The 25657-nt window shown below is 46.7% G+C and overlaps 1 protein-coding gene across 1 annotated transcript; it reads right to left on the reverse strand.

The window, feature by feature from the left end:
- Window positions 1-7263: 7263 nt before the first annotated feature.
- Window positions 7264-13967, reverse strand: ODC1 (ornithine decarboxylase 1). The gene is made up of 11 exons (XM_009514925.2): window positions 13862-13967; window positions 13580-13725; window positions 13238-13411; window positions 12900-13072; window positions 12483-12617; window positions 12248-12329; window positions 11839-11922; window positions 10406-10568; window positions 10204-10316; window positions 9707-9921; window positions 7264-7744 (listed from the first exon to the last, which is right to left on the reverse strand). Exons 2-11 carry the CDS (start codon window positions 13679-13681, stop codon window positions 7603-7605), a joined length of 1383 nt encoding a protein of 460 aa, XP_009513220.1. The 5' UTR covers window positions 13682-13725; window positions 13862-13967; the 3' UTR covers window positions 7264-7602.
- Between the last annotated feature and the right edge of the window lie 11690 nt (window positions 13968-25657).

Below are 25657 nucleotides of genomic sequence, written 5' to 3' on the forward strand. Positions count from 1 at the left end.
TCTGGTACCGGCTCAGCTGCATCCATCTCTCACAAAGATAAATTATACTTTATTGCATGGTATTGCTCAAGACAGAAGAAAATCTCATTAGGCACCAGCAATTCACTGCTTAAAGCCTGAAGTAATAAGTAGCTTGCTCAGGGTAGCTTTTTGTCCCCTTCCACTTTGACTTTCCTTTTCCCCTTTTTGCGTGAGGGGCTGGCCGGATGGCAGAGGATGGTTGTATGGTGTCCCTGGGCATTACTGGGGACAGCACTGGGAAGCCAGACCAGCGGAGATGTGCTCTGCCTCACTGAAGCCCCACTGGCATCATCTGCCCAAGCAGGGTGGTTTTCTTCTCTGGGAGACAGCAGTGGGAGAAACTCGGGGCCTCTCCCAGGGCATGTCTCAGGGTGCATCCACACTGTGGGTTGCATCCAAGCCTCAGCTTACACCTAGGCTGAGCCATCCAGCCCTGGGTATGGGGTGACCTCCACTTCCCACATGGAATAAGCACTGTAAGGCAACTGGCTCCAGCCCTCCTTGGGCCATGGGGTGCCTGTCTGGCCCTGGGAAGGGGACATGGGCGGGAATGCAGGGAGCTGGGTGCAGCCAGCCTCATCTCATGCAGAGATTTTTAGGGACCCCTCATTCCACCAGCCTGCCCTCATCTCTTAGCAGATGCTGCTACTCCAGGGAGTCTCTGCTGTGTCCTACAAACCCCTGGACTTGGTGACATCAGGCCGAAGGATGACTGGGGCTGCAGGTAACCCATCCGGAGGGATGCATGCTGGGCAAAGTACACTTGTGCTCTGTACTCTGGCTGCCTCCCTTCCCACCATCTTCTCCCCAGCACAAAAGCCAAAGGTTTAAGGGGTTATGTTTGCCCTGCAATCACTGTTTCTGTGTTGGCTCTCCTCAATGCAAGTCAATTTATTTGCTGGTAACAAAGAAATGTCCTTGCTCTCCCCCCCAGAATAAAGCGTGCAGGCAGTAACCACAGCCGGGGGAAGATCCCAGCGCTGAAGGCCTTGGTTGGCTGAGGAGCAGGCGGAAGCAAACCCTGAATCCCAGTTTTGGGATTAAGGAGGGAGTGGGTAAAGTGAGGTCCTAACATGGGCTGTTGCTGCCATCTAGCCATGCATGCTGCTCAGGCGCAGCACAGCCCTCACCCACAGGCCCTTTTTAGTCTATTTTCTCTGCAAGTTACTGGTTTTCTGCATCTTTCATCTTCTAAGCCACCGAGACAGTATCTTTTAACGTCTCTTCCTTTAGTCCACCCTTTCTGAGACTGCTGCAGTAGCTGCTGCAGTACTTGGGGCCAGGGCATGCAGCAGCTTGGTGGGCAAACCAGAGCGGAAGGTGCCAGCTGACTTCCCTTGCTCGCTGTGGCCGTGGGAGTGTTGTGAGTGCTGTGAGCCACGCTTGCTGGCTTGCATCTTTCCACCCAGTGAGACTCACCTCCCCGGGGGAACACACCCTCCATGCCCTGATGCTGGCATGGACATCTGACCCCGCAGATGTCCCACCACCCTGCCCAGTGTCCTAAACCTAAGTCTGGGAACAGGTTTCTGCTTTAGAAGCTGTTTGACCCCTGCAATGTCTGTAGATATTGGCTGACCTGGGAGGAGGAATGAATGGCAGTCCTGAGTCTGATGAGCAGCACATTCAGCTGGGGATGGAGGGAAACTGCTTCAGGAAGGCAAGATGCCACCTTATGAGGGTCAGGGCTCCTGGGTGAGGAACTTTCTTCACCCCATGGAGCAGGACATGGGTCTTTCCTTTGCTCCAAAGGAAATTGCACCGTGGAAATGATTTAGCATCTATTGCCACTTCTTTTTTTCCCGCCTCCCCCCCATCCCCCTTTTTTTGTGAGGCAGGAGTGGGTCACCTCTCCTCAGTAGTTCCTCAAAGGCAACTGTACAGCTTTGTGACCCCATTCTTAGACCCATTTTAGCACTGGAGCACCAGCACCTCACCAAGCACAGCCTCAGTGGGAAGGCAGATGAGCTGGTGAGGTCAGTTCAAAATGCAAAACCCTTTGCTGGACCGAGGGGCCTGTGCTGCTGGGGTCAGCCCTACAGCAGTGCCAGACCTGCTGGGCAGCGGCGTGGGGACAAGCACACTAGGACTGCAGGGACCCCAGGAGGGCTCTAGCCCAATGTCTTGCTCTGAGCACATTCAGCTGCAAGGCCAGCCCAGGCTGCTCAGGGCTTTGTCCTGTCAGGTCTTGAAAGGCTCCAGAGACAGAGCCTGGCCAGCCCCACCAGCAGCCTGTCCTCTGCCTGCCTGTCCTCATGGGGCAAGTTTCTCCTTGCACCCAGCCTGACCCCCCTGGTTCCGGCTTGTCTCTTAACAGCAATCCTGCAAAGCTGCTCTATGGGAGATGGTATAGGCCAGTTCCATGGACTTACCCACACACACACCCCCACCCCCCTCCCCACCAAGAAAACCCCTGACAACAGGGAACCTAAATTAACCCCGGAAGTGATAAAGGAGAATAAAAATGTTGCAGAAATAGCTACTGGAAGAGCCAAGCCTTGAAATGGGCCACAAGCAGGAAGCTGGAAGCTGACAGGACATTGAGGTAACAGCCTTAAAAAAGAAAAAGAAAAAAAAAGCTACTAATTTTTAAGTGTTCTGTGTATTAAAACCCCCAATCCCTCTGTTTCCTATTTCTGTGAACAGAAGGGAAAGGAGTTTTGTTTGGCTGGGTTTTTTCTGAGCTGTGCAATGGCTTAATTATTACTTTGTACATACTTTTCCCTTGTACTTTCTTATTTGTGTTTGTTCCCCCTAATAACATCTTACTTATGCTGCGGTCTAACATCGGGAGTGTGGGATTCATTTGAAAGCTTTCCATTTCTCTCCTTTCTCCTGCTTTCCCTGGCTCTGTCGCAGGGGGTTTTTTTAAGTTTTTGAGCTGAGCTCCATCTTGCGGGCTTTTCCTTGGCTAATTAGCCACCACATCATTATCTCTGAGAGGGTCTCCCTTGGCCCAGGTCAGAAAAACACTCCCCCTTCACTTACAGTCAGGTATATTCACCCCACTGGGGGATGAAAGCCGCATGGCACAAGCAGATGAGTCCTTCACACCTACCTCCCGGGGAGTTTGGCCACCCATCCTGGCAGGGTGCAGGAGGACTGTCCCTCCCCCACATCAGCAGTCTCCATGGTGAGTTGGCTTTTTCTTTTGCTTTTCACTTTTGTCAGACACTTGAATGATTTAACGTGAGTTTCAACTGCAGGAAAGTGGAAGAGTTGTTACTGAGAAATATTTATTGAGCTGTTACGGCAAAATGCTGTTGCTACTGTTGAATTGTACTTCACAGTGAAGAACTGGAGTTTTTAAACAGGAATTTTTTTTACCTAGCAACACAATAGATTATTTTCTTCTTGACCTTACAGAAAGGGCAGCAGCACCTCTGTTATGTTACTGAAAACTGCATCTGTGATATCCTGTGCAAGCATTGCATCCCTCTTCCTTGTAAGAGTGTCAACCTAGAGCTAATATCTTGTTCTTCCCAACTTAGTAGCCAAATATAAAAGGGTGATGCTTAAGCCCACTGAATATCCAAATCCTGATCTTCTCCCAAGGTAGGGAACTGCATTTTAAGGATGGATGAAATACCGGTGATTATGAAGTTCTTTGGCAATCCTTTGTACTGAGCTGCTACAGGTGCCCTTTCTCAGCTTGTATGTGGCACTTGCTGCATTATCGAGGTATGTAGACTGACCCTGCCTTTCCCCAGCAGTTGGTAGCATGTTGGTAGCACTCCATGGGAGCACAGCTCCCTTTGCATCACCAGACTGAAAGTGTCTCTGCCTTTGATTCCTTCCCTGAATTGCTGTGCAGCCTTGCTATCTCTTGGCTGCTTTCTAGACTGAAACACGGCAGTTGGCTCTGAACCACAAAGGCAGGATGAGCCAATTAATCCTTTGCACAGCACTCTGTGAGCGTGAATTGAAGAGAACATAACTGGAAGGCACTCTTTTTTTGTGGGAATACTATGGGTAAAACCGGGACCAGCTCCCTAAAATGAGGGAAAGGAAGAGGGAGGGTTGGTTTCAGTGTGCTGAGGCTTTTGCCTTTAGGCAAAGACTAACAGACTGAGGAAAATTGTTGCTGTAGTATAAGCTTTGAGAAGCACACGCAAATAAGAGTCTAATACTAGTTGGACTGTAGTGATATTTGCAAGACAACATGGACATATGCAAGACTGCAGTGTGCTCCCGAGGGAGCTGCCTTTGTTTGCCAGTGCTCAAGCATTTGCCAGTAATGCAGGTGGCCTGTCCTTACTGAGATGGAGGGAATGCAAGGAGCCATCAGTCCGTGGTCATGCCCAAAGCGCTCACCTTTGCATTAGTCCTCAGACTTGCACTGCAAAGGGCCACATCTTGGTGCTGTACCACTCCGAGCACTCACAGCCAGCTTTCCAAAAGCGGCACCGCTGTGGTTTAGCTGCTCTAAACACCTCCTGCATGCAGGACTACAAAAACAGCTGGAGAGCAATGGCAAAGCTTGCCAAATACAGGTCCCAGCCCCATACATGCTCCCCATTCTCAAGGTATTTTCAGGATAGTCAAACACAGCTAAAGAAGAATTTGAATTGGAGGCATTTGTGACATGGGTATTGAAACCAGACCACAGACACTGCGATACCTACTGCCTTCAAACTGGCAAGAAAACCATGTGATCATGTCAAAACCAGGGACACTTCTCTAAAGCAAATTACTTTCACTTCTTTTGGTACTGATTGCTGCTTATTTCAAGATAAAATTAAAAATAATAATTATTAGTGCAATGATTGATGGCCTTTTACTTTTTGACAATCAAATAACTTATTCATCTAAGTTCTACTTGTGGATAATGATTATTTTTTTTTGTGGAAGAGGATTGTTTTTGACCTGGAAAGAAAGCTTTCCATTTCAGTCTTACTGCAAATTGGTGCTGTGTTTAGCTATAAAAGATCTGTTTAAATGATAGTACTTGCTGGGGGCGAGGTCTGTGAGAGGAGAAAAGCTCTCCCTCCAGCTCCAGGTTTGCTCCTGGACAAAGCCGCACTCCTGCAGGTGGAGCTGTGGGACCCCTGCTCAGCGAGGCTCCCGGCTCTGGGTTAGTCTGCTGATGCAAAAGAGGCAGCAGACTCACCTCTTCCAAGGCAACTCATGTACTGATACTGACTGCAAGGCCTGTGTTGCATTGCAGCCTACAGGTGAGCTACTTAAAAATTAAATTGTGAGTTAAATGTTCTGCCCCACAGTACACTGCCATCAGCAACTCTCCCCCCATCATTTACTTCCTCAGTCTGCTCCCCCTACTTCAGTATTCTCCACTCTCTCCTTAAACCATTCCCATCTTTGGTTTTCCAGCTGATATAATTTCAGAGTACCAGTGTTTCTCAACTTTTTTTTGGCATATAAACTACATTTGCACCAAAGGATGTCAGATGAACTCCAGAACAGGCCACGTATAGCCACAGGTGGACTTACAGAAGGCCTCAGATAGACTCGCATCAGATCTCAAGTAGCTTCAGCGCTCAAGAAAGGAATGGGGTGATGGGAAGCCATGCCCTCATCTCAGGGAGGTGTCTTGGTCTTTGGCTCAGATACAACTCTCATCTTTTAAGAGTGATCCCAAGAGAACTGATACCACCATAACCAGTGCAGGGAGTGACTGCCAGGGATGTTAGGAGCAGGAACACCGCAGTCCCTGCAAATGGGCCAGCCAAGTCCACAGTGAGACAGGCACAGCACTGTACAGAGCATGGTTAGCAAGGTACAGGTTATTCTTGGCTCCGACTCTGAGAGTTGTTGAGCTAATTATGTAAGACATGCAGCTCCTCTCTCCCCTATGAGACAAGCTTGCTCCAGGGAGGAATAATTAAGACATGCAGTTAGAACAACTGGATTTGACCAATGAACAGGGCAAAACAGAGCACAGACTTTGATGGCCCAAGACTTGGTGAAGATAGGTCAAAGTAAACCACAGGAGTTCACTGCTTGCTTTGTTATATCTGTGCTGTCCCACACAGTGCTCCAGCTTACACTAGGAAACATATTTCCCTAGTTTGGATGGTAGGGAATCCCCACGGTCACCATATGACCAATTCCTGTCCCTTGGGGTATTTTAAAATCAATTAAAAGTGAAAATAAACCACTAAGATTCTATGGCAGCCACGATGAGGTCAGCTGTGAGATGAAGGATGTAAACTCAGTATCCCAAAGCCCAGAACATCTGCTCACTGTTTCTATCAGCAATTCTACCCTTTGGATGACCCTTCAAATTTTAACACTTAGTCAAAGTTAGCTTAAGCTTTACATACTTACTCAATATATTATTGTTTTTCTCTTTACACATCAGGCATTTGCTAAGGGATGCCTGCAGTCCAGGACCTTCTGGCAATCACAACCGATCCAGATCTGGGGCCAATTAGTTTGTCAGAAACATTTTGTGATTTTAGTGCAACAAGTGGCAGCAAACTAGCATCAGGTTAAATAGAAATCAGAATGCTCTACTCCAGTAAGTAGACTCACTAATTTTAACAATATACCCTGTACTGCCTCCTAGTATTTACTACTGTCATCTACCACATTTAAGCCAAAGTCAGGAGTTTAACAGGATAGCATGTTATTTTCATGACATTAAATAAGAGTTTCTGATTGTACTCCATGCACAAAGGATGTCAAGTCCCATCCATTATCATCCATTTTCTACTAAAAGCCTAGGCAACAAGGGTCAGAGAGTAGTTATCACCTACTAGTCAGCCACATAGTTTCAGCTTCTTAAGTTTTCCCGTGATACATTTTAATCCTCACACACAACAAGCAGCCTGTCAGTGGCAGCCATGGAGCCTGTGCTGTATTCTCCCATTAATGACTAGATGTGTTTAAATAGCCATCAGTCCTGGCCACAGCAGTTTAGACTAACATGAATAAAACCAGCACTGCATTGAACTTAAAATATGCAGCCATGTTAAGCCCATGTTTAATAGTGACAGACAAATGTGATTCTATAATAATTCAACTAGTGTTCAACTTGTTGACAGTCAAGCTTTCTCTAATCACAGAGTAAAAAGAGACACAATTTAGTTGCCCTACCCATTAAGGAGTTCCTTCACTTCGGTAAGTTGGGAGAGCAAGGGTAGGGGAAAGAGACAGCAATTGTGTTATTCTTTCACTAATAAAGCTCTGGGCTCACAGCATCTGGTCTGCCTTCATAGATGTTATAAAAGCCATCCATGACAGATTAATATTCTACAGATTAACCAAACACAGGACCAGTTATTTCAATATAGTTTATTTTAAAACAGATAGGTCACAAAACATTAAGCTTAGCCCATTCTGCCATACACAAGCTACAAATACTTGTTTGACAGTTGAGGGTCAGTCTTTAGTAGCATACTTGAAAGGTGAATAAAAATCCATATAAAACAATATTCAAATAGTTTCCATAGGAACACAGATAATTGTGACCCATCTCCTAGTCATTTTTGTTGCAGTTACGCCAAACCTAAGCTTTAAAAAAAAACAACAGGTAAAAAGTCTAGCAAGAATTAACTTAATGGTCCCCCAATGCCCTAAATTCAATGACTAACCTTGCCGTTAATTACTAAATATTACCTATACATTAATACTAGCTGAAGCACAAGTTGCTGGATATTCAATTCCGCTTTCCCAGGCACAGGAGAGTGGCAGACTAGCAACATCCTGCTCCTCCACTTCAGCTAGGAACCCTTGCTCCTTGATCTGCTGCATTAGTTGCCTAGAAAGAAAAAAAAAAAAACACAGTCAAAAAGTGTTCACTGTGATGTGCCTCAAAGAAGGTAAGCAGCAAAGCACTTTGTTTTTACTGCCAGGGAGCATAAAATGAACTCTTCACTCATCATCTGCAATTGAGACAATGATACTGGGGGGGGGCAGGGTAATCAAAGTCAGTGCAGGTCACTTCTGGTACCAAGCTGGTTTTACCATTTCTGGGTATGACCTAGATCTGCAAAGATGCACCTATATACCTGCAGCTATGTCTGTATACCACATGCCATACAGATTTAATGACTTAGTGCTGAACAGTTCAGAATTTCAGACCTATGTCACTCACTATTCCTTATCCCACACCCACACATTCCTGAGTAACTTGAATCAAGTAAAAGTATGAATGACAGACTAGGAATGTAAAGGAGCTGATGAGTGAGAACCATGCAACTCCTTCCGTACTCAGATAGGAGTTGTACTGGAAGACAAGCTCAGAAGACCTTTAGGTGATTGGATTTTTGAACTGAGTTATCTTATACTATAGGTAAGGCTAGAAGTTGTACTACTACATAGCTCCCTATATACTACTAGGTTTTACTTAGACATGTATAGTCATCTTGTCCCTTATCTTTCACATTTATCTAGCCACAAGTACGCCTTTATACATGTAGATTACATTCCAAAAATGTTTTGCTTGTGCTAGAAAGATCTGTACCATAACTTCATCAACTCATCTACCTCAGTTAAGGGCTAGCTTGTATCACAGAATTTTCTTGCCAAAACAGAAAACACAGGCAGTCATGTAGGGCTGTAGCCTTGGATGATGGTTACGTCCACACAATTAAGCTCAGCGCGTCTCAGACCAAGTATTACATTCTAACAGAAACCCAGTACCTACAGTGCAAAAACTAATTATTCTCCTGCAGAGCCATTTTTAGTCTAATTAGACACAAGTTTGGTGTCTTATGGGAAGTCTAAAAGCTTCAATCCATTTGAGGAATGCTTCAATTGACAGGAGGTTTTACTAAAGGAAAGAAACAATACAAGCCTTACTTACAGATGCAAGGCTAGTAAAAGAATGGAGGAAGCTTCCTTACTTTTATGGCAAAATTCCCCTGAACTTAAGCATTTTCAGTAAATTTGAAAGCAACCCAACAGCAATAGTAATCATACTTTAAGGTAATAACTGCTGCCCAGATGCTCTCTGCCAGTTTAGTAGGTAGACTTCAATATAGACATAAGGGCTTCCTCTTACAGGAAACCCCAACTTTTATAGAAGATGCAATCCATTAACCTGTCTTGCACAGAAGGGCATCCAGGTTACTTTAAACTGCTGTTTAAGGTGCAGTTTCACAGTATCCTTGCATTCAAGAGGTAGTCCTCTTTCTTTGCTTACCTGTTTAATAACTTCCCATGGAGATCTAGGACTCTGCACTGAGCAATGAGCCAGAGCTCAACCTAAACCAAGGAATAGCTCTCAAATAAACAGACAGATCATATTGTGAAGCAGCATGGTTGAGTGTTCCTGACCACAGGACACAGGATTCAGCACACTATCAGTTTAGAAGACAGTGTACTGTTAGAACTGATTGACTGGTCTCTAATTACTGGCCACAGAAGCTAACTGTCGATAATCCATATTCTATACATTGTGCAAGAGTGAAAAACACCAGCTAGAAGCCCAGGTTAATTAAAAGACTCCTATTATTTCCCCTTTAAAAGCACTTTTCCTGGAAGTGAGTACATCAGAAAAGAGTAATTGGTAGTGTTAGCATTGTTCTCAGCACAAAAGCAAAATCTAAGCAAAAGCCTCCAGAGGCATTGCCTTCTGGCACACCACAAGGAGGTCTTACAAGAGCTATGGCACCAAAACTATGGCCTGGTTTGTAAAGGGGCAGCCAACTGACAGGAGCCATTCACTGCAGCCCCCTGTATCAAAAGCACCGATAGATCGAGATACTTAATTACTAACCATGCTGGTCTCGACATCACATAGTGTATTGTTGGCCTCTGGAATCCATTGAAGGTAGAAGCTGCTGCAACAGTATAGGCACCCATGTTTTCAAACAGGATCCAGTCACCAACTTGCAACTCTGGCATATTAAAACGCTCAACAATACGATCTAGGCCATCACATGTTGGTCCCCATATGCTGCAGGAATAGCAGCTGTCATCTGGTTTAGGCCGCTAAAGAAGATAGTTGAGTATAATTAGTTTGACTATCAAAACAGAGCTTCCAGAAGTAATTTCATAATTAGTATAACATTCCACCTCACAAGGGAGGAAGAGCTGCTTGCAAGTCCTTCCCCACCCTTGGCTTTGAATTAATTCCACTGCGTGCTTTGTAAGTCAAATGCCAAATTCTGGCAACATGAAGGGGGCAGTGAACCGAGAAGTGACTGCTGTGACAAGGATCCTCCTGCATCCATAATACACAACTAGTGTGTGATACTTTCTGAACAAGCATACCTTTTGCAGAACTGGTTTAACATGTGCATGATCATACAAGATGCAGTTGAATGATCCATAGACTCCATCGTTCACATAGTACATAAGAGTTTTGTCATTTGCATCATCTTCATCTGGAAGAGGTTGAGACACCAGTAAGAGAGAATGCTTGGAAAGAAACACACAGTTGGCTAGAAGTAAGATGAGGTCTAGATTTACATACCATCAGAACCTGCTTGCTCCTTTAACACTATTTTTTTTGCGATGATGTTGACTGCCAGGGTGAATGCTGATGCAACATAGTATCTTCCTGGCTCTGCAATAATATTTACTCCAGAATCTGAAGGGAAGTATTTATCCAGTGCTGGGTTGATTACACTTGTGATCTAGGGAAGATTCAGTTGCCAGTATTAGAACTTCAGCAGTTATTCAGGTGCTATTTTAGAAGTCTGAGGTGAAGTCAGACTTTCATGCTCACAATGATATGCCGGTCAAGTGTGTAACAACTATTAGCATATTGTAATCTCCATCAATTGCTTTTGTATTACTTTCCCATTCAAAGTTTTGTTAGCAATCAAGTTTGCACAAAGCAACAAAAGCAGACATCACTTGCAACTTAAAATCTTTAAGTGACCAAACAGCTCATGGTTGAGTCTAAAGGAAGTCACCCCTCCTGGACTCATTAAACCAGCATTAATGGCCTGCAAGTTTTGATTTCTAGTCCGCTTGTAGTTCTGCTAAGTCATGCAATATCCCCCAGCTTACTGCACCCTAAAGAAGTAATCTCACAGGATCTTAAGAATACAGAAGGCTTTGTCATCACCTTTGAAATCCAGTTGCCTTCATGAACAGTTATTTCCAAGGTTTGCAGTTATCAGTGATTATTAAGCTGCCTTCAACTGCAGTGTGACTGTGTTATGCCATGGAGCCCAATGACAGTGTCATTTGCTCTTGATGTTTCATGTAGGCCAGTACCACACTATGAGAAACCAGCCTTCATTAAGAGGTAACACAAGTGAGAGAAAGTTAGCCCACATTATTAGCAGAAAACTCACTTTATGTAACTTATTTGCTATCTGCTTGTGTGAATGTGTAACATCATTTAACACCATGTTAGGTTGAACTGGCAGGTACTTTGACAACACTAAGTGGAAGTCCTACTAATACCCAGCCACCTTGTCTCTTCTAAAAGCAGAACTATTTCTGTCTGAAAGCAGGCTGATTAATTAAAAAGCAAACCAAAACCTAGTCCTAAACCAGATCAGACACTGATCTAGTTTGCTGCCACCCAGAAGGACATTATGGGTTCAGGACTACCTTTTCACCCTGTGTGGGAGCACTGCCAATCTAGATAGTCTGAAGTACAGAATCAACTGGAAGAACTCTATGCCAGTGAAGAATCAAGCCTGCAGTTAAAGCCTGATTTACAAGTCTGATATCTCTGCATGTTTAAGCAGTCATTTAGCTGTGTACCTAATGGGTTCATCTAATTCACTTTTCAGATTAATTCCCTTTTTCCTCTAAATGTCTGACCAAGCAGACAAGTTTTCTTGCAAATGTGTCTGCATACAAATAGAAAAAGGGAGATGTTGTTTAATCCAGATCAACATTCAAAGAAAAACATCCACAACCAAGAAGTTCTTAGCAAAGCTATACCTCTTCAAATTTAAGCTTGACATCTTCAGAGCCAGGGAAGCCACCACCAATATCAAGCAGATACATATTGAAGCCAAGTTCTGCCTAAAATGAGATAAATGACAATGCTGTCAAGAAAGCAGTTCTTAGTTTATCATTTTAGCTTAAGTAGTAATGTAAACTTGTTTTATTAATAGTTGGGACAGAGCTAGCTCATTGTGTTCAATAGTCACTTGTGTTTGAGCTGCTGATTTTAGCACATTTGTAGATGAGTTTTGCACAACTGATCAGAGCAAGCCATCATGACCTCAAGAATTCCAACAAGAAATAGTGACTTAGCTAGCTTTTAACCCCGTAACAGTTTTACACTTGATTCTGTTTTGTCACAACAGTTGGGCAGTAGTTCCAGAGAGAGCAGAAATAGACTTACTCCCATATCAAACACACAGCGGGCATCAGAAATGGCTTGAACAAAGGTCTCTGGGTCTGTACATCCACTGCCAACATGGAAACTATGAAGAGATATGAGATATCAGTTGCTATCTGGCAAATTAGTCAAGAAGTTTATACAAAATTCAAGTCACCAGATGCAATGGTATCTTCATTGTCAGGTAGACCACTTAAGTCTTATTTAATACGGCTGTATTTTGGTATTATCAACTCACCTAACTCCAATGATGGCAAGGTCAAGTTCTTTTGCACGCTCCAGAAGCAGCCTGCTAGTCTTAAGTGTAGCTCCAAATTTAACACTGAGACGACAAACAGCTTTGGAGTCATCAGTTGTAATGCGCAAGACTAACCTAGGAACAGGAAAACATGAGGGTATAAGTTCCAGTAAAAGACATTATCAGGCACGTATGGCCTCAGAATGGGAGTGAGCTTAAACATGCAAGCTTTCCTGTCTGTCTCCTAATGTGCCAGTAAGCTATACATGATTAGGCTTCACTGGCTAAAAGTAGGCTTATTTTCCTCATAGTTTTGCAGCCTATCTTAACTAATGAGGAACACGTGTCAGATAACAGGAGATATTTCTGTAACTTGGGAACCCAAGCAAGAATTATAGAACAATTAGCATAACTCACTTGGCTTTTGGATGGGCCCTTGCAACTTTCATTAATTCTACTTCACTATCAAATGTCATCATCTGTACACCACTGCTGGCAGCATGCTTGATTTGAGATACTTGTTTGCAGGGATTTGCATATATTATTCTCTCAGGAGGTACACCAATGCTCTGCACCAGCTGTATTTCAGTCTGAAGAAAGAACAGATTACACTTGTGAAATATTTCTGGACAGATGATCAAATTAATCAGTACAATAAAAGCAACACTGCTTGGCTATGCTTAATTTTATATGAACACGTCTTGAAAGATGAACATATACTAACATCACAGATCAGAACACAGTCAAGATCTTACCTTACTGGCACAATCAAATCCCGCACCAAGAACAGCAAGTGTCTTCACTACAGCTTTGCTGTCATTACATTTTACGGCATAAAAGGGGGTTACCCGAGGAAGGGCTTTATGCCATCGCACATGCTTCTTTACAATATCCCCGAGGTCAGCAACATAGAAGGCATCTTTATCATCCTAGAGCAATACACATCTTAAAGTTACAAACAACGGATAACAGGATAAGCCTAGAGGTCAGCATTTGATAAGGAGGTTGCCTTGCAGAAGATCTGCAAAGGCAACTTGTTCCATTAGGTTATAAACTTGTAGCGTCATGAAATGCAGTGATTTTCCTATCATACTTACAGAAGATGATACTTCATTTATTTTTTGGTCAAGGATATCCTTGGCAGTAAAGCCTTCATCAAGGAAGGTGAATTCAAATTCTTCATTGCTGAAGCTACTCATGATTTCCAAGATTTCAGATTTATGTGAAAAGTTTTAAGTACAAACTGTTGATACAGAAAAAAAAACCACTCAATACTTCATTTAAATTCATACGGCTTACATTCACAACTTAACTTAAATTCATAGAAATTATACATCTCCTACAGTGATCACTGATAGCAGCATAGATGAAGAACTTACACAGATGACAGATCAGATGTAATCAGAACCAAGGAGGCACTCCACAAAATAATCTTGATAGCTTGAAGGCAAGTTCTCTGTTCAGCAACTGTATGATATACTCTACCTATTCAAAAGGGGAAAAAATATCAAATAAATACTGTCACATATTATTAGTTTAAGTCCCTGGAAGTTTCCACTGTCTTTTTCTTCACCTCCACATCAGAAGTGTTAATATTATGGCTAGTGCCAGTGTCAACCTACTTCTGAGTAGCAACAACTCTCACTAGATCAAATCCAGCTGAATATCTGGATTCTCACTACAGTTCAGACTACATATAAGGCAGCCATGAGATCAGGGTTTTCCCTGAAGCTGCTTCTGTTGGTGGTTAGAGCTTCCCTCTTCTACCCACAACCTCCAGGCTACATGAAAAGAAAACCTCAGCTGTCAGGAGCAGCAGACACAGACTAAAACAGTGGTTCCCAACTGTGATCTGCAGACAAAGTCTTAACAGTGATCCCAATTAACACTTTATAATGGGATTTTACAGTAGTCCATAACAAATCTTCATTGTTAGCAGGAATCTACTAGACAAGTAGCAAGTCCCTTGAGAATCAGAACTAAAGTGCAAAAGCACATTCCTCTGCCATCCAAGACCTACGAAGTCCGTGGAAAAGTGTATGGGTGAATCTTTTACCGGGTAGTCCAAACAGAGAATGACAGTCTACTCCATTAAGCTGTTAATTCAAGCAGAAGTATGTGCTACCTTTTAAAGACCTCAGCATTGCTAATGACTCATAGGGAAGATATGGTTTCATGTAACCAGGTCCAGCCCTCTTCCTTCTCTCAGCACACTTTTTTGAAGCACACTCAATCTACTCATACAGATTTGGACTGAAGATTATGTAAACTCTAAATTATTCACTAATCTTTAGTTACATCACTGTTCCCTCTATGTTCAAAAAGGCTGGCTATAAACAATATGAAAATTACCTCACATTTTATAGCTGTTACAAATTAACAAGACTAACAGAATCATTCATTCCATACCCTGGCATATACTAGAATCCATTAAACTTTATCGACTGAATGACTTTGAAAAGTCAGTGATTATACAACTTTATTTCAGCCTTCAGAAACATATGGCACCTGCTAGTGTCAAGAACTACTCATCTTTTGATCAATTCTAATTTATTAGACACAAACCAGATTTGAGATTCAAACTAGATCAAGATTTAACCATAATGAAGTGAAACCCAACAATCCACCAAGACTCATTCCCCCCTGCTCTCATTCGCATGCTGTGTTAAATCTCCCAGAAGCTGGATTAAAGGCTTCTTGTAAAAGCCTCTTTGAAAGGAACTTAAGAAACAGCAAATTAAACACTTCTCGGGAAGCTGTTTGTTACTAAAGAGAAGCTGCATCTTATCGCAGGACAATTTCAACAAGATGTTGCAGCTTTGCAGAACGCAGTTCCGGGGCTTCTAGCTGTGGTTAAGAGAAGTGAACGCCACCAGGAAGAATTTAGTTTATCCTCCCCTCTGCACAGCGCTGCATGAAAAGCACTTTCCCTGTTAACCTGTAAAAAGGCAATGACTTTTGCTGGTCACAGCAGACTTTGCTAAGAAGTTCTTACAAGCTTTCCATCTCCACCTTATTGCACAATTTTAACTACAGTGTAATTACACAGAGTACAGACAGCACATGATCACGTAGATGCAAACTGTAGCCTCCCAGTGCATACTTCTATTTGGATTGTGTGCAAAGCGTCTGCAGCTTCCCAGAAGAAAGGCAATTTGCGCTCATTTAGAAGTTGCTCTCCAGAACATTCCCTTATTCAGCAGCTGTATTTAGACGCAGCTGAGTCATGCCTGGAGGCTCTGGGCTCAAATAACCAGAGCTGCGTCTAGAAAGGGTGCCCGGGGCGCTCCTGACTCTGGGGTTCACAGACGGCTGCTGGGCTCTTATCGGGAAGGAAGCGGCTGGCTGCCCTGATCTCACCGCCGGTCTCCTTCCCCGTGGACCCAGGCGGCCGCTCAGCTGCCGGCTCCCCGCCTGGGCCCGGGCCGTGCTGCCTGACCCGCCGCGGGGCGGCGAACCCGCCCGCCCGATGCGGAGGCTTCCCGAGGCGGCGGCTCGGTTTGCTCGTTATTAAAGCCCTACTACTTCTTCCTGCAGCTTGGCCCCCCCACCCGGGACCCCGCCTCAGCCCAGGGCCCGGGCGGCGGCGGCGTTGCGGGGCCGCCCCGCAGTACGGGCGGGCAGGGCCGCCCCGGGCCGCGCTCCTGCCCCGCACCTGCCGCTCCCCGCCCCGGAAACAGCCCGGCGGAACGCTCCCCTCCCCCGCCGGCGGAGGGCGAGCCGGCCTGACCCGCTCGCAGCCTGCCTTCCCCCGCGTACCCTCCCGTCCCGTCCCCCCCCCCCCCGCCGGGGCTGGGGATTCCCCGGGCGGGGAGGGAGGCCCCGTGCCCGGCGGCGGGAGCCGGCGCCCAGCCCGGGCCGCCTTGGCAGCGGCCCCGGAGACACGTGGCTCCGCGCCGGCCGGCTTCCGCCGCGCCCGCCCCGGCCCTTCCCGCTCCCCTCCGCGCCCCGCTCGCCTCACCTCGCCTGGCCCGCTCTCAGGCAGCGGCGGCGGGAAGCCGCTGTCAAGCCCCGGCGGTCGGTCCCCTCGCTCCGAGCCGCCGCCTGCTGCTGCTGCTGGGCGGTGGCGGTGCGGGAGGCGCCCAGCGCCTGAGGAGGAGGAGCGGGGCGAGCGGGGCGCCGCGGCTGACAAAGCTTCGCCACGACCGCGGCGCTCCTATATATAGGGCAGCCGGCGTCGCTATGGCAACGCACCAGCTCAAACCAGCCCCGATCGGCTGCGACCGGGTAGGGACTCTGGCCAGCCGCTATTGTGACGTCGGCGGCGAACACGCGCCGGGCGCGCCACGCCCCCTCCCCCGCCCCGCCCACGCCGGCTCCTGCCGTGCGCTGAGCGCGTCGGGTCTCTGTGGCGGCCTCCGCTGTGGGTCTCCCGTGGGACCCCCTTCCTTCCCCCGCGGGGCCCGCACCGTACGCGGTCCTGCAGGGCGATGGGCGCCACCCCAGCCCGCTGCCGGCAGGTGCACAGGCCTCGCCGCCCCGGCACAGCACCCCAGCACAGCACCCTTGGCGCGTCCTGCTTGAGGCGGCTGCAGGAGGCCGGAGAGCTCTGGCTGCAAGGGATACTTTTGGCAGATGCTGGGGAAAGGAAACGCAGAGCCCAGAGCATCACACATGTGGGGTCGGTGGGGTGACACCTATGAAGCGTTTGTCCCCCCTGAAGCCATCCCTTTCTCTCAGCACTCACACTCCCCGTGTCGCGCCTGCCTCCAACCCTGCCTGCCGAGGACGTTATCCAAAACACATAACACTGACCATCTTTTATTTCTTTGCTTTGACACTGGTACCCGTTTCTCCTGTACGGTTATTTTGTCTCCCTGCGTGCTGACTTGTGTAAGAACTGAGCTTTGAGGGAAGTTGTAAGCAGGTATAAATTCCGTGGTGCTTTTAACCTGCTTCTGTTTTAGTCCTGGAACTACTGTCATGCCAAAAAGGGGATTTTTTTTTTTCCCTGCCGGCCCTGGGGCACTTGCAGGAAACCTTTCTGCAGCCCACACTGCAGGATGGAGCTCAGGGCACTCCTGCTCCCCACCTCCGAATCACCAGTGGGTATTTTAATTAAGAGCTAACGGAGAGCCATGGCTTTCTGAAGGCAGAGACATCTGGCCAATCCCTGCCCTTTTCCATGCCTGCCCGGTGGGAACATGTGCCGTGGGGAAAACCCTCGGCCCCTTGTAGGGAAAGGTGATGGGGAGCGCCAGCTGCTGTGGGGCACGGCATCCTGTCGTGGAGGGACCAAAAAGGCTGTGCTCACCGGCCTCTCCCACTGAGCCCAGCTGGAAAACCCACCGTGTTTGGGCAGAAGCAGAATGATGGGATGTCCTTGTTCCCCTGCAGCTGCCGGAGCTAGGTCCGTGGGAGGGGGGCGGCCAAGGCTGAGGCTGCACAAGCATCCCCTGAAGGACTAAAATAAAGGAAAACACCAAGATCAAGCAGATAAGAAACAAAAGGCAAGTTGGGCCACAGCCAAAAGAAATGTCTGGGAACAGAGCTGGCTTTGGTTAAAAAATTAAATGAAAGAAGGAACAACAGCTCCTAAAAGATAAAAAAAATTATATATTTAGCCCGTGTGTATGTGGCCAGACACACGGGCATGAACTGGGGAAGGTTTTATAAATAACAGCAAGCAGGCAGTGGGGAAAACCATCCCAGCGTGTAGCATCCACATCAGCTGGTCCCCAGGGTGCTACCTTCTCTTGACAGCTATTCTCACCAGTGTGTGAGCATTGCCTGTGCTGAGGTAAGTCATCAAAAACGCAGAGGAGCTTCACACCCCCTCCTATGCCAGTTAACAGGGCAAATAACGGGGCTCACACGCCTCTAGATTTAGCTCCCTGAGCAGCAGATGTAATTTAGGTGTCAGAAAAGCAGATGGAGAGGGAAGCGAAGGGCTGTGTCACCACTGCAGGAGCCCAGCTGCTCACTGCGTTGGCAGAGAAGCTGGGGCTGAGGCTGGATGGGGGTGGTGGCCATCACCCAGCCCCAGCCCTCCACCATGTCCCTGGTACTGGCCATTGTTCCCCCTCTCCCACCCTCCAGCTGAGGCTGGGGGAGAGTCCCCAGCTCTGTCCCCACCAGGGTCTAGGTTGACCGGCCTTGGCTGACGCAGGAAGGCAGCCTCTGGTGGGAGGGCACCAGCATGGCTCAGGTACAGGTGTGACAGGGAGATGTGAGCCTGAAGAGTGAAGGCAGAGATGGGCAGGACTGCGAGCAAAAAGAGGCAGCAAGAGCCTCTCTGGGGTGCAATTATCCGAGGAACTGATACATTTGTTAGCTGTTTGCGGGTGATTAATAGTGATGTTATATGAGCTTCTCAGAAGGATGGGATTACCAAAATATTTTATCCCCCCTCCCAGTTCTTGTCTCTGGAGGCTCCCCAAGAGCTGCTGGTGGCAAGGGCTGGGCTGCGAGGGACACAAGGTTTGCAGGAGGTGCCTCAGTACAGGGAGGGAAGGGATCTGTCCCTGGGTCTCCGTGCAGGGGGACAGCTGAGGACAGCCTTCAGACACATCAGGTGAGAGCAAGACGGCACATCCTTTGCTGCCTGTTTTCTGACTAGTGCCCTGAGGGCATGCTCTGAAGGGCATGAAGAGCTGCACAGGTCCACAGGTGACAAAAGCAAAGTAGATCCTGGGTCTGAAGAGCTGGGAGATGCTCCTGCAGCTTCTTGCAAGTCACCACCAGTCTCAAACTACCTTACACGAAGCAATTGCATGGGCCAAAAATGTTTTCCAGAAGAGGGCACTGGAAAAGCATTTGTTGGCAGGAGACTGGCCACATCTTCCTGATGTTTCCCCTCCTCGCTTTCTCTCCAAGCAGGGCCTTTGCTGCCGTGGAGGGACAGGGGATGGGGAGGACTGCCTGGCTGCCCTGTAACTGTCAGTGTCTCCTACACCTCACAGCAGCAGCAACCTGGTGGTCCCTGGTCCTGCTGAGTGATGGGTCTCCTAGCTCTTGCAGACCCCAGAATTTGGGAGGAGCTGGAGCCAAGCCCCAGCAGGCTGGTTCCTGCAGCCACCGGCCAGGTGATGAGAGCTGCCCAGCAGGAGAGGGACAGGCTCCCTGGCCAGCACCATCACAGCAGATAGAGGAAACTTCGAGGTAACGCCTGATATTTCTCAACTTCTTTCTTTCCCTCTGAGCCCATCAAGGGGCTTTGTGCTTCTTAAGAAATTGAGCCTTGTGACAGCTTGTAGAGGTAAGTAAATAGTACCTCTGCTTTACAGATGAAAAAGTGGCACAGAGAGAGATTCAGGTATTTACCCAGGATTGCAGAGAGTAAAATCCAGATCAGGCTGTGCCAAGCCATGGACCTGTACAAGGTGGAGATGCTCTGCAGGCTGCGGGGTGCAGGACACATGCAGGGGGGACTCCTGTGGAGCTGCCTCCAGCTCTCTTGGGGCAGCAGCTCCTCACTCCGTTTCAGTTTGTTGGCCATTGCATGCAGATAAAAAGCTCTAAATTGTCCCTGTCATCCAAAAAGGGACATTAGAGGAAATCATATATTTCCAAGCTACATTTTGCCATCTTTTATTACACTTTTCTAGGTATTTGAATGCAGTGCCTTGTCACTCAGTGCTGCAAACGTGACATTGTGTTCTTTTGAGTCTGAGCAACAAACTAAAGTAGCTCGTCACAGTGGCAAAGCTAAAGGAAATGGCATGACTGAAAACCTTGTGGAGTGACCAAAACCTTGTGAAGTGACTGGAAAGCTTAGCTTTGCAGCTCAACTGCAGAAATGCTTACGGTTCTGTTTTCTAACTTGCCTTTTTTAGGAGAAAGTAGCCCCAATGTGTTCAAAACGAGTCATTCACAGACACATGCCATGAGGTGAAGCACATAACTCTGACATTACAGCATCAGTTTTGTGTCTGAGGCTTTCCCAGTCCTTCACATTTACAGATTTGAGATAAAAAAAAAAAAAAAGAAATTAAAAAAGCCAGTACTTTAACTTATGAGCTCAGCACCTAGCAGAGTGAGCCAGATAGTAAGATTTGGCTCTAGCATTTGTTATATTTAACACATTGATTCTACAGGCAACATATAATGATATAATGGACTCTTAAAATACTTTGTATTTTAATAGGCTCTTCATCTCATCTTGCTCTCACTGAAGACAATGTCAAAATTGTCTGAGAGTCAGGAAGAGTGAGAACAGCTCTTACAAACTCGAGCATGAGCTTGAAAAGCAGAGGTCAGCCTGTACTGGGGAATCAATGGAGAAGGAACCATGGAAGGGACAGAGTAATTTTGTGCGTACAGCCAGCAGAGTGCTGTTTACACCAGAAAGTAGGGAGGTAATGGCCAGTCCTGCTACTCACAGCACTGCAGTGTTCAGCCCATGGACCACATCTCTCTCTCATGTAGAGAATTGTCTTCTGCCATGATAAAGACATTGCTGGGACCAAGGGGCACAGCTGTCACGCATCATGCACATCCAGCGTTTGAGCCTGCCACAGACAAGACCTGAGAGTTTGAGTGGGTTTCAAGTTTTGAGTAAGGAAGCATTTGGTGCTTGTAAACTTGCAAAGTATCACACCAGATGATGACCACTGACAATGTCACTGATGGATCTGACCCCTGTGTGTGTCTTGTCTGGCACATGCTGCAATGGCCACTCGGAGATGAGGTCGCTGCTCAACATGGTGAGCAGCAGCAGGACCTGAAATATGCCACAATTTGCAGAAATGAACATTTGCAGTATTGGTCATTTCTTTAACGCCTAAGATCTCTCCCATGGATCCGATCTTCAGGCATTGTGCAAACGCAGTGAGGTCACAGACTCAGCAAACTTGCAACTGCTGGAAATTCAGTGCATGACGTGAGGAGGCAGGGGACGACGGCAGTCCACGAAACGTGTTGCTGAGCACAGCCCAGCCCCGTAGGACTTTGTATGTGTACGGTGCACATACTGATATCTGCTCACAAAGGTGTGTCTTCTGGTTAATGCATGTCCCAGTGAAGAGCTCTGAGTTATCACTAACATTTGGTGGTAAAAAGAAGGATGACTGGGAAGCTTAGTGTCTCAGTTTTCACTGCAGCCTTCTCTTCCTCTGATTTTTACTGTCTTCAGATAGACAAGTGACAGGAAGCTGTAGGACATCTTTCTCTTATAGTAACCCAAAAAATAAGAAACTTACCAGAAGTCAGTGTGGTTTCACAGGGTTTATGGCAACATTACGCTTCAATTACCACCTCCAGTAGGAGGAATTAACGACATGAAGGGTAGAAGTGAATATACTGGACAGTACATCAAATCATGGCACAGTACATTTGGAGGAAAAGAGAGTCAAGTCTAAAATTTAGAAGACTATAAATTCTGGATATGTTAAATGTAACAACTATTCATTCTCTTCTGTGATAATACTAGCTATATACCATGTAGCAAACAGTTTCCCAGACTAGCTGAGAACTTCTGAAGTTTTCTGCGTCAGGGGAAAGAAATAATACAGTATCTGGATCCTACCTTCCACCTCTGGAAAGACCTTCATTCAAGAGAAATCTTTTGAGACTACACAATAAATGGTAAAAGACATTGAAGAGGTTGTGTGTTGGTTCCTTACTTTTAATTCATATTCAGAGACATATAAGTGTTGCAATCTCACCTACACAATACCCAGTGCAAATGGCCATGAAGCAACACCTTGCAGCTGAAAGCCTCACATTTTGGATTATGATTACAGTTTAATTTAGGATTAGTTTAATCTGGTGAAGAGCAGTTTAAGAGGTGACTAGCTGAAGGGTAGCTACAAAGATGGTGCAAAAATCATCTCAGTATTGCGAGACACTATTGTGAGGAGCAAGGGCCATAGATTGTGGCATTAGAGGTTCAGGATGGATGTCAGGAAAAACTTATTCTCCAGGTGATTAGTGCAGCCCTGAGACAGGTACCTAGAGAGGTAGGGTGGTCATCCTTGGAGATTTTCAAGCTTAAGCTAGAAAAAGCTATGGCTGACCTGATCTGGTGCCTGGTGATAGCCCTGCTTTGACTGCGAGGTTGGACGGGAGACCTCTTTTCCAGCTGGCGTTTCTGGCTCTGTGTTCTGCATTCAGGTAAGCCCATGGGTTATGCAAACAGACCTCACGACGTTTTTCTGACCTGATCCATTAAAGGTGTGAGTAGAGAGGTGTCTGTGTGCCAGGGACATGGCATGGAAGGCACGGAGGGATGTCGTGATGGTTGACCTTCCCTGGGTGACCGCTTCTCCTGGGAGACCCTGTTTCCCAGCTGTTGCACAGGCCTGAGGTGGACCTGTGCTTCAGATGAGGATGTTGAGCAGGATGGTCAGACACTCCCACAGGCAGGGGATGGAGACCATGCTGTTCCAAGCCAGTGCAAGGGGGAAGGAAAAGCAGAGAGGTCTTTTTAGGAGGGGGACGCAGGACTGCCAGGCTTGTGCAGCTGTGGCCTTGCTCCCTGCTGTCCTTTGGCAAAAGCCTGAAAACCTGTAGTCCTCCTTCACTTGCAAAAGCACACACAGGGAAGGGCCCAAGAGGCACATCTTGTGCATCAGGAATTACATTCAGCTGTGCTGATATCCTATATCCATTAGAGAGAGCAGCAAGTTACAGCTGGGCTAGGCGTTTACTTCCCTTCTTCTCTAGCAGGTCAAATCAACCTCTGAAAAACTGAGCTTTCAGAGGGTCAAAATTCAGATCCAAATTTTGCCATCTGCTCAGTCCTTTCATTAATGAGATGGATGTAACTACTGACAAGCAGCAGCGGTTTCAGGGAGCATGACAGAAAGTTATGTGTCTCAATGCAAAACCTGGAGGCACACACTGGTTCCCAAACACTTTGAGTGCTGCAATTGTCCCATGGACAGGACCTGCCTGAAGTCAAGGGGAGCTCTGTGCATGAAGTGTTAGAGCAAAAGAAAGGATCAGGCCCTCAGAGATATATTTTCATCATAATGTTTGAAGATTTACGTGTATAACTACGCAACTCAGGGTGAGACTGTGCCTCTAAGGCAAAACATATGAGCTCATATAAAAAATTTATCATTATAATAACAATTTGCATTTCTATAGAACCTTTGATCTTAGGATCTCAAAGTGCTTAACAAACACAAATTAATTAATCCTCACACTCTCCTGCAAGGTAGACATGTATTATGGAGAGACGCTAGCAGCTAGCTTTCCATTATAACTCTCATTTTAACTACCTCCTAACTTTGCCAAAACTAAACCAATACACACAAAAATTTCACAAGCATGATCTTGTCCTTGGGTAGGATCTTTTTAGAAATTGTGGGGCAAATAGGATAAGATAGTTTAAGATAAGTAGGTTAAATGGGGAGACCAGGAATATATCCCTGAATGAACTAATGCACATACTCCATTAGTCCAGAGGGGAGGGAAATGTAGAATTTGGGATAGACACTTCCTTCTCCATAACTTGCCAGCATGGAGATTCCAAGGTGGTAAATGGTTTTTCATTATCCATTAATTATTTATTAAATTGGTGAGCTAGACAAGTGCAGGAGGTGGCCTGCTTTTATAAATGGAAGGGTCCTTCTCCAGGAGCTGTGCTTGGCCCTGGCTATGAAAAGGAAATCGCCGAGAGACACATATTACCTCCTTTGGAGGTAAACTCTTTAAAACCTTTGGGAAAAAGCTGGGTGAGCAGACCCAGCAATGGTCTGGCATCATGTGTGGAATATCTTCTTTAAGGAGAAGCTGCCAAAGACAGCCAGGGAGCCGGTGCCTGGCAGTGTGCCTGCACAAGGGATGGAGAGCAAGAACAAATTCTTCCTCCTCATGCCAAAAAAAAAAAAAAAAAAAATCAAAAAGAAAGAAGAAAACCAGCTCGGGAAAAAACATCTCTGACTACTCAGAGCTGCTCAGACCTGGGGCCCGGGCGTGGAGGAGAAAGCAGGAGTCCTTCCTGTTCCCTTCCTCCCCAAACAGGAGGGCCAGGTGTAGGAGGACAACAGGGCGGAGGCTTGTCCCTTGGCTGCACAGCAGGGTTAGCAGTTTGCCCTGGCAGGCTTATGCCAATAGCAAATTGCTGCCACTCCCAGGAGGAAGGAGGAGGACAGAGGATTATGACTCAGGTGTTTTTAGGGGGGTACAGCCTCCAGGGGTGCTTCCTCAGCTGGGGGATCCCATGCCCTATGCTTGTACCATGGCCCCCACTGGTGCACCACTTACCAGCTGCACGCTTTCACCTCCCCTCTGGTGTGCGGGAATAATTCAGACCCTGTAGCAAGGGATGGAGCCTGTGACACTCCAGATCATAGCCACGCGATGCCTCAGCCCTCGGCCAGGGTGCAGCGTGTCAATCTGCTGTGCACCACTGCCTGGCTTGGTGGCTGTGTTTTGGTGACTCTTCTTAAGCCATGCTTAAAAAAAATAAAACAAAGGCAAAAAATTACTCAGAAAGGTTTTGTAAAATCTGTTGTGAGCTGGTTGTTGGAGCGTTTTCCAATGATATATGGTTAATATATACAGCAGTTAGTGTCTGCAGTGTTAAAAACACTGGGTATAGAGTCACCAGGGAGATCCAGTGGGAACTGACTATTCAGAAAGGGGATTTTACCCAAAATGGAGGGTCAGGGAGACTCTTCTCCCAGCACAGAGTCCTTCGGATATAGGTAAAAGGAAGAATCCCCTTCGTGAAAGCCATCCAAGCCTAAATACCCAAGAAAGGAAGAGAGAGGTGGAAAAGACCTGAAACACTGCCTTTAGCCATGCAGGCAGCCTGCGGCGAAGCTGGCAGCAGTGTCTGCTGCCAGAGCAGAGCCCGGGCACCGAGCCAGGGTCAGCCTGGGGCACCCCGAATAAGCACTGCCTCCCTTTCACCACTGGAAGGTTGTACAGATCAACAGATTGATATCGAAAAGAGCTCTGGAGGTGCTCAGATAGGAATTATTTATGACTAAGTACAATAGATTGATGGTGTTGGCTTTGCGGCAATACATAGTCCAATGCCAGTAAACTTGGTTGCAATCCTGCCATGCAGTTATCCAAACCCTTGCCTGTTTTCTTCTACTAATTGTGATTGGGTGACCTTGTCCTTACGTGGGTAGGTAATATTTGGCCTCTGTTTTCATTGCGTTCATAGCTGTGCAACAAGTTTAGCATGTGGCCCGTTGTTATCAGCCTTGTTACGGTGCTGTTATCAAGGGAGCAGAAGTACACTGCAAGACCAAAGTATTCTGCAGGCTTCTGAG

This window comes from Phalacrocorax carbo, chromosome 3, assembly GCF_963921805.1.
Source record: "Phalacrocorax carbo chromosome 3, bPhaCar2.1, whole genome shotgun sequence".
In the NCBI taxonomy this organism is placed as follows: domain Eukaryota; kingdom Metazoa; phylum Chordata; class Aves; order Suliformes; family Phalacrocoracidae; genus Phalacrocorax; species Phalacrocorax carbo.

Coding starts and splice junctions, on each gene's coding strand:
- ODC1 (XM_009514925.2), bottom strand. CDS start 13,681: ATGAGTAGCTTCAGCAATGAAGAATTTGAATTCACCTTCCTTGATGAA. Junction 12,330..12,482: donor CTTGCCATCATTGGAGTTAG/GTGAGTTGATAA, acceptor ATCTCTTCATAG/TTTCCATGTTGGCAGTGGAT. Junction 11,923..12,247: donor GCTGTGTGTTTGATATGGGA/GTAAGTCTATTT, acceptor ATCTCATTTTAG/GCAGAACTTGGCTTCAATAT.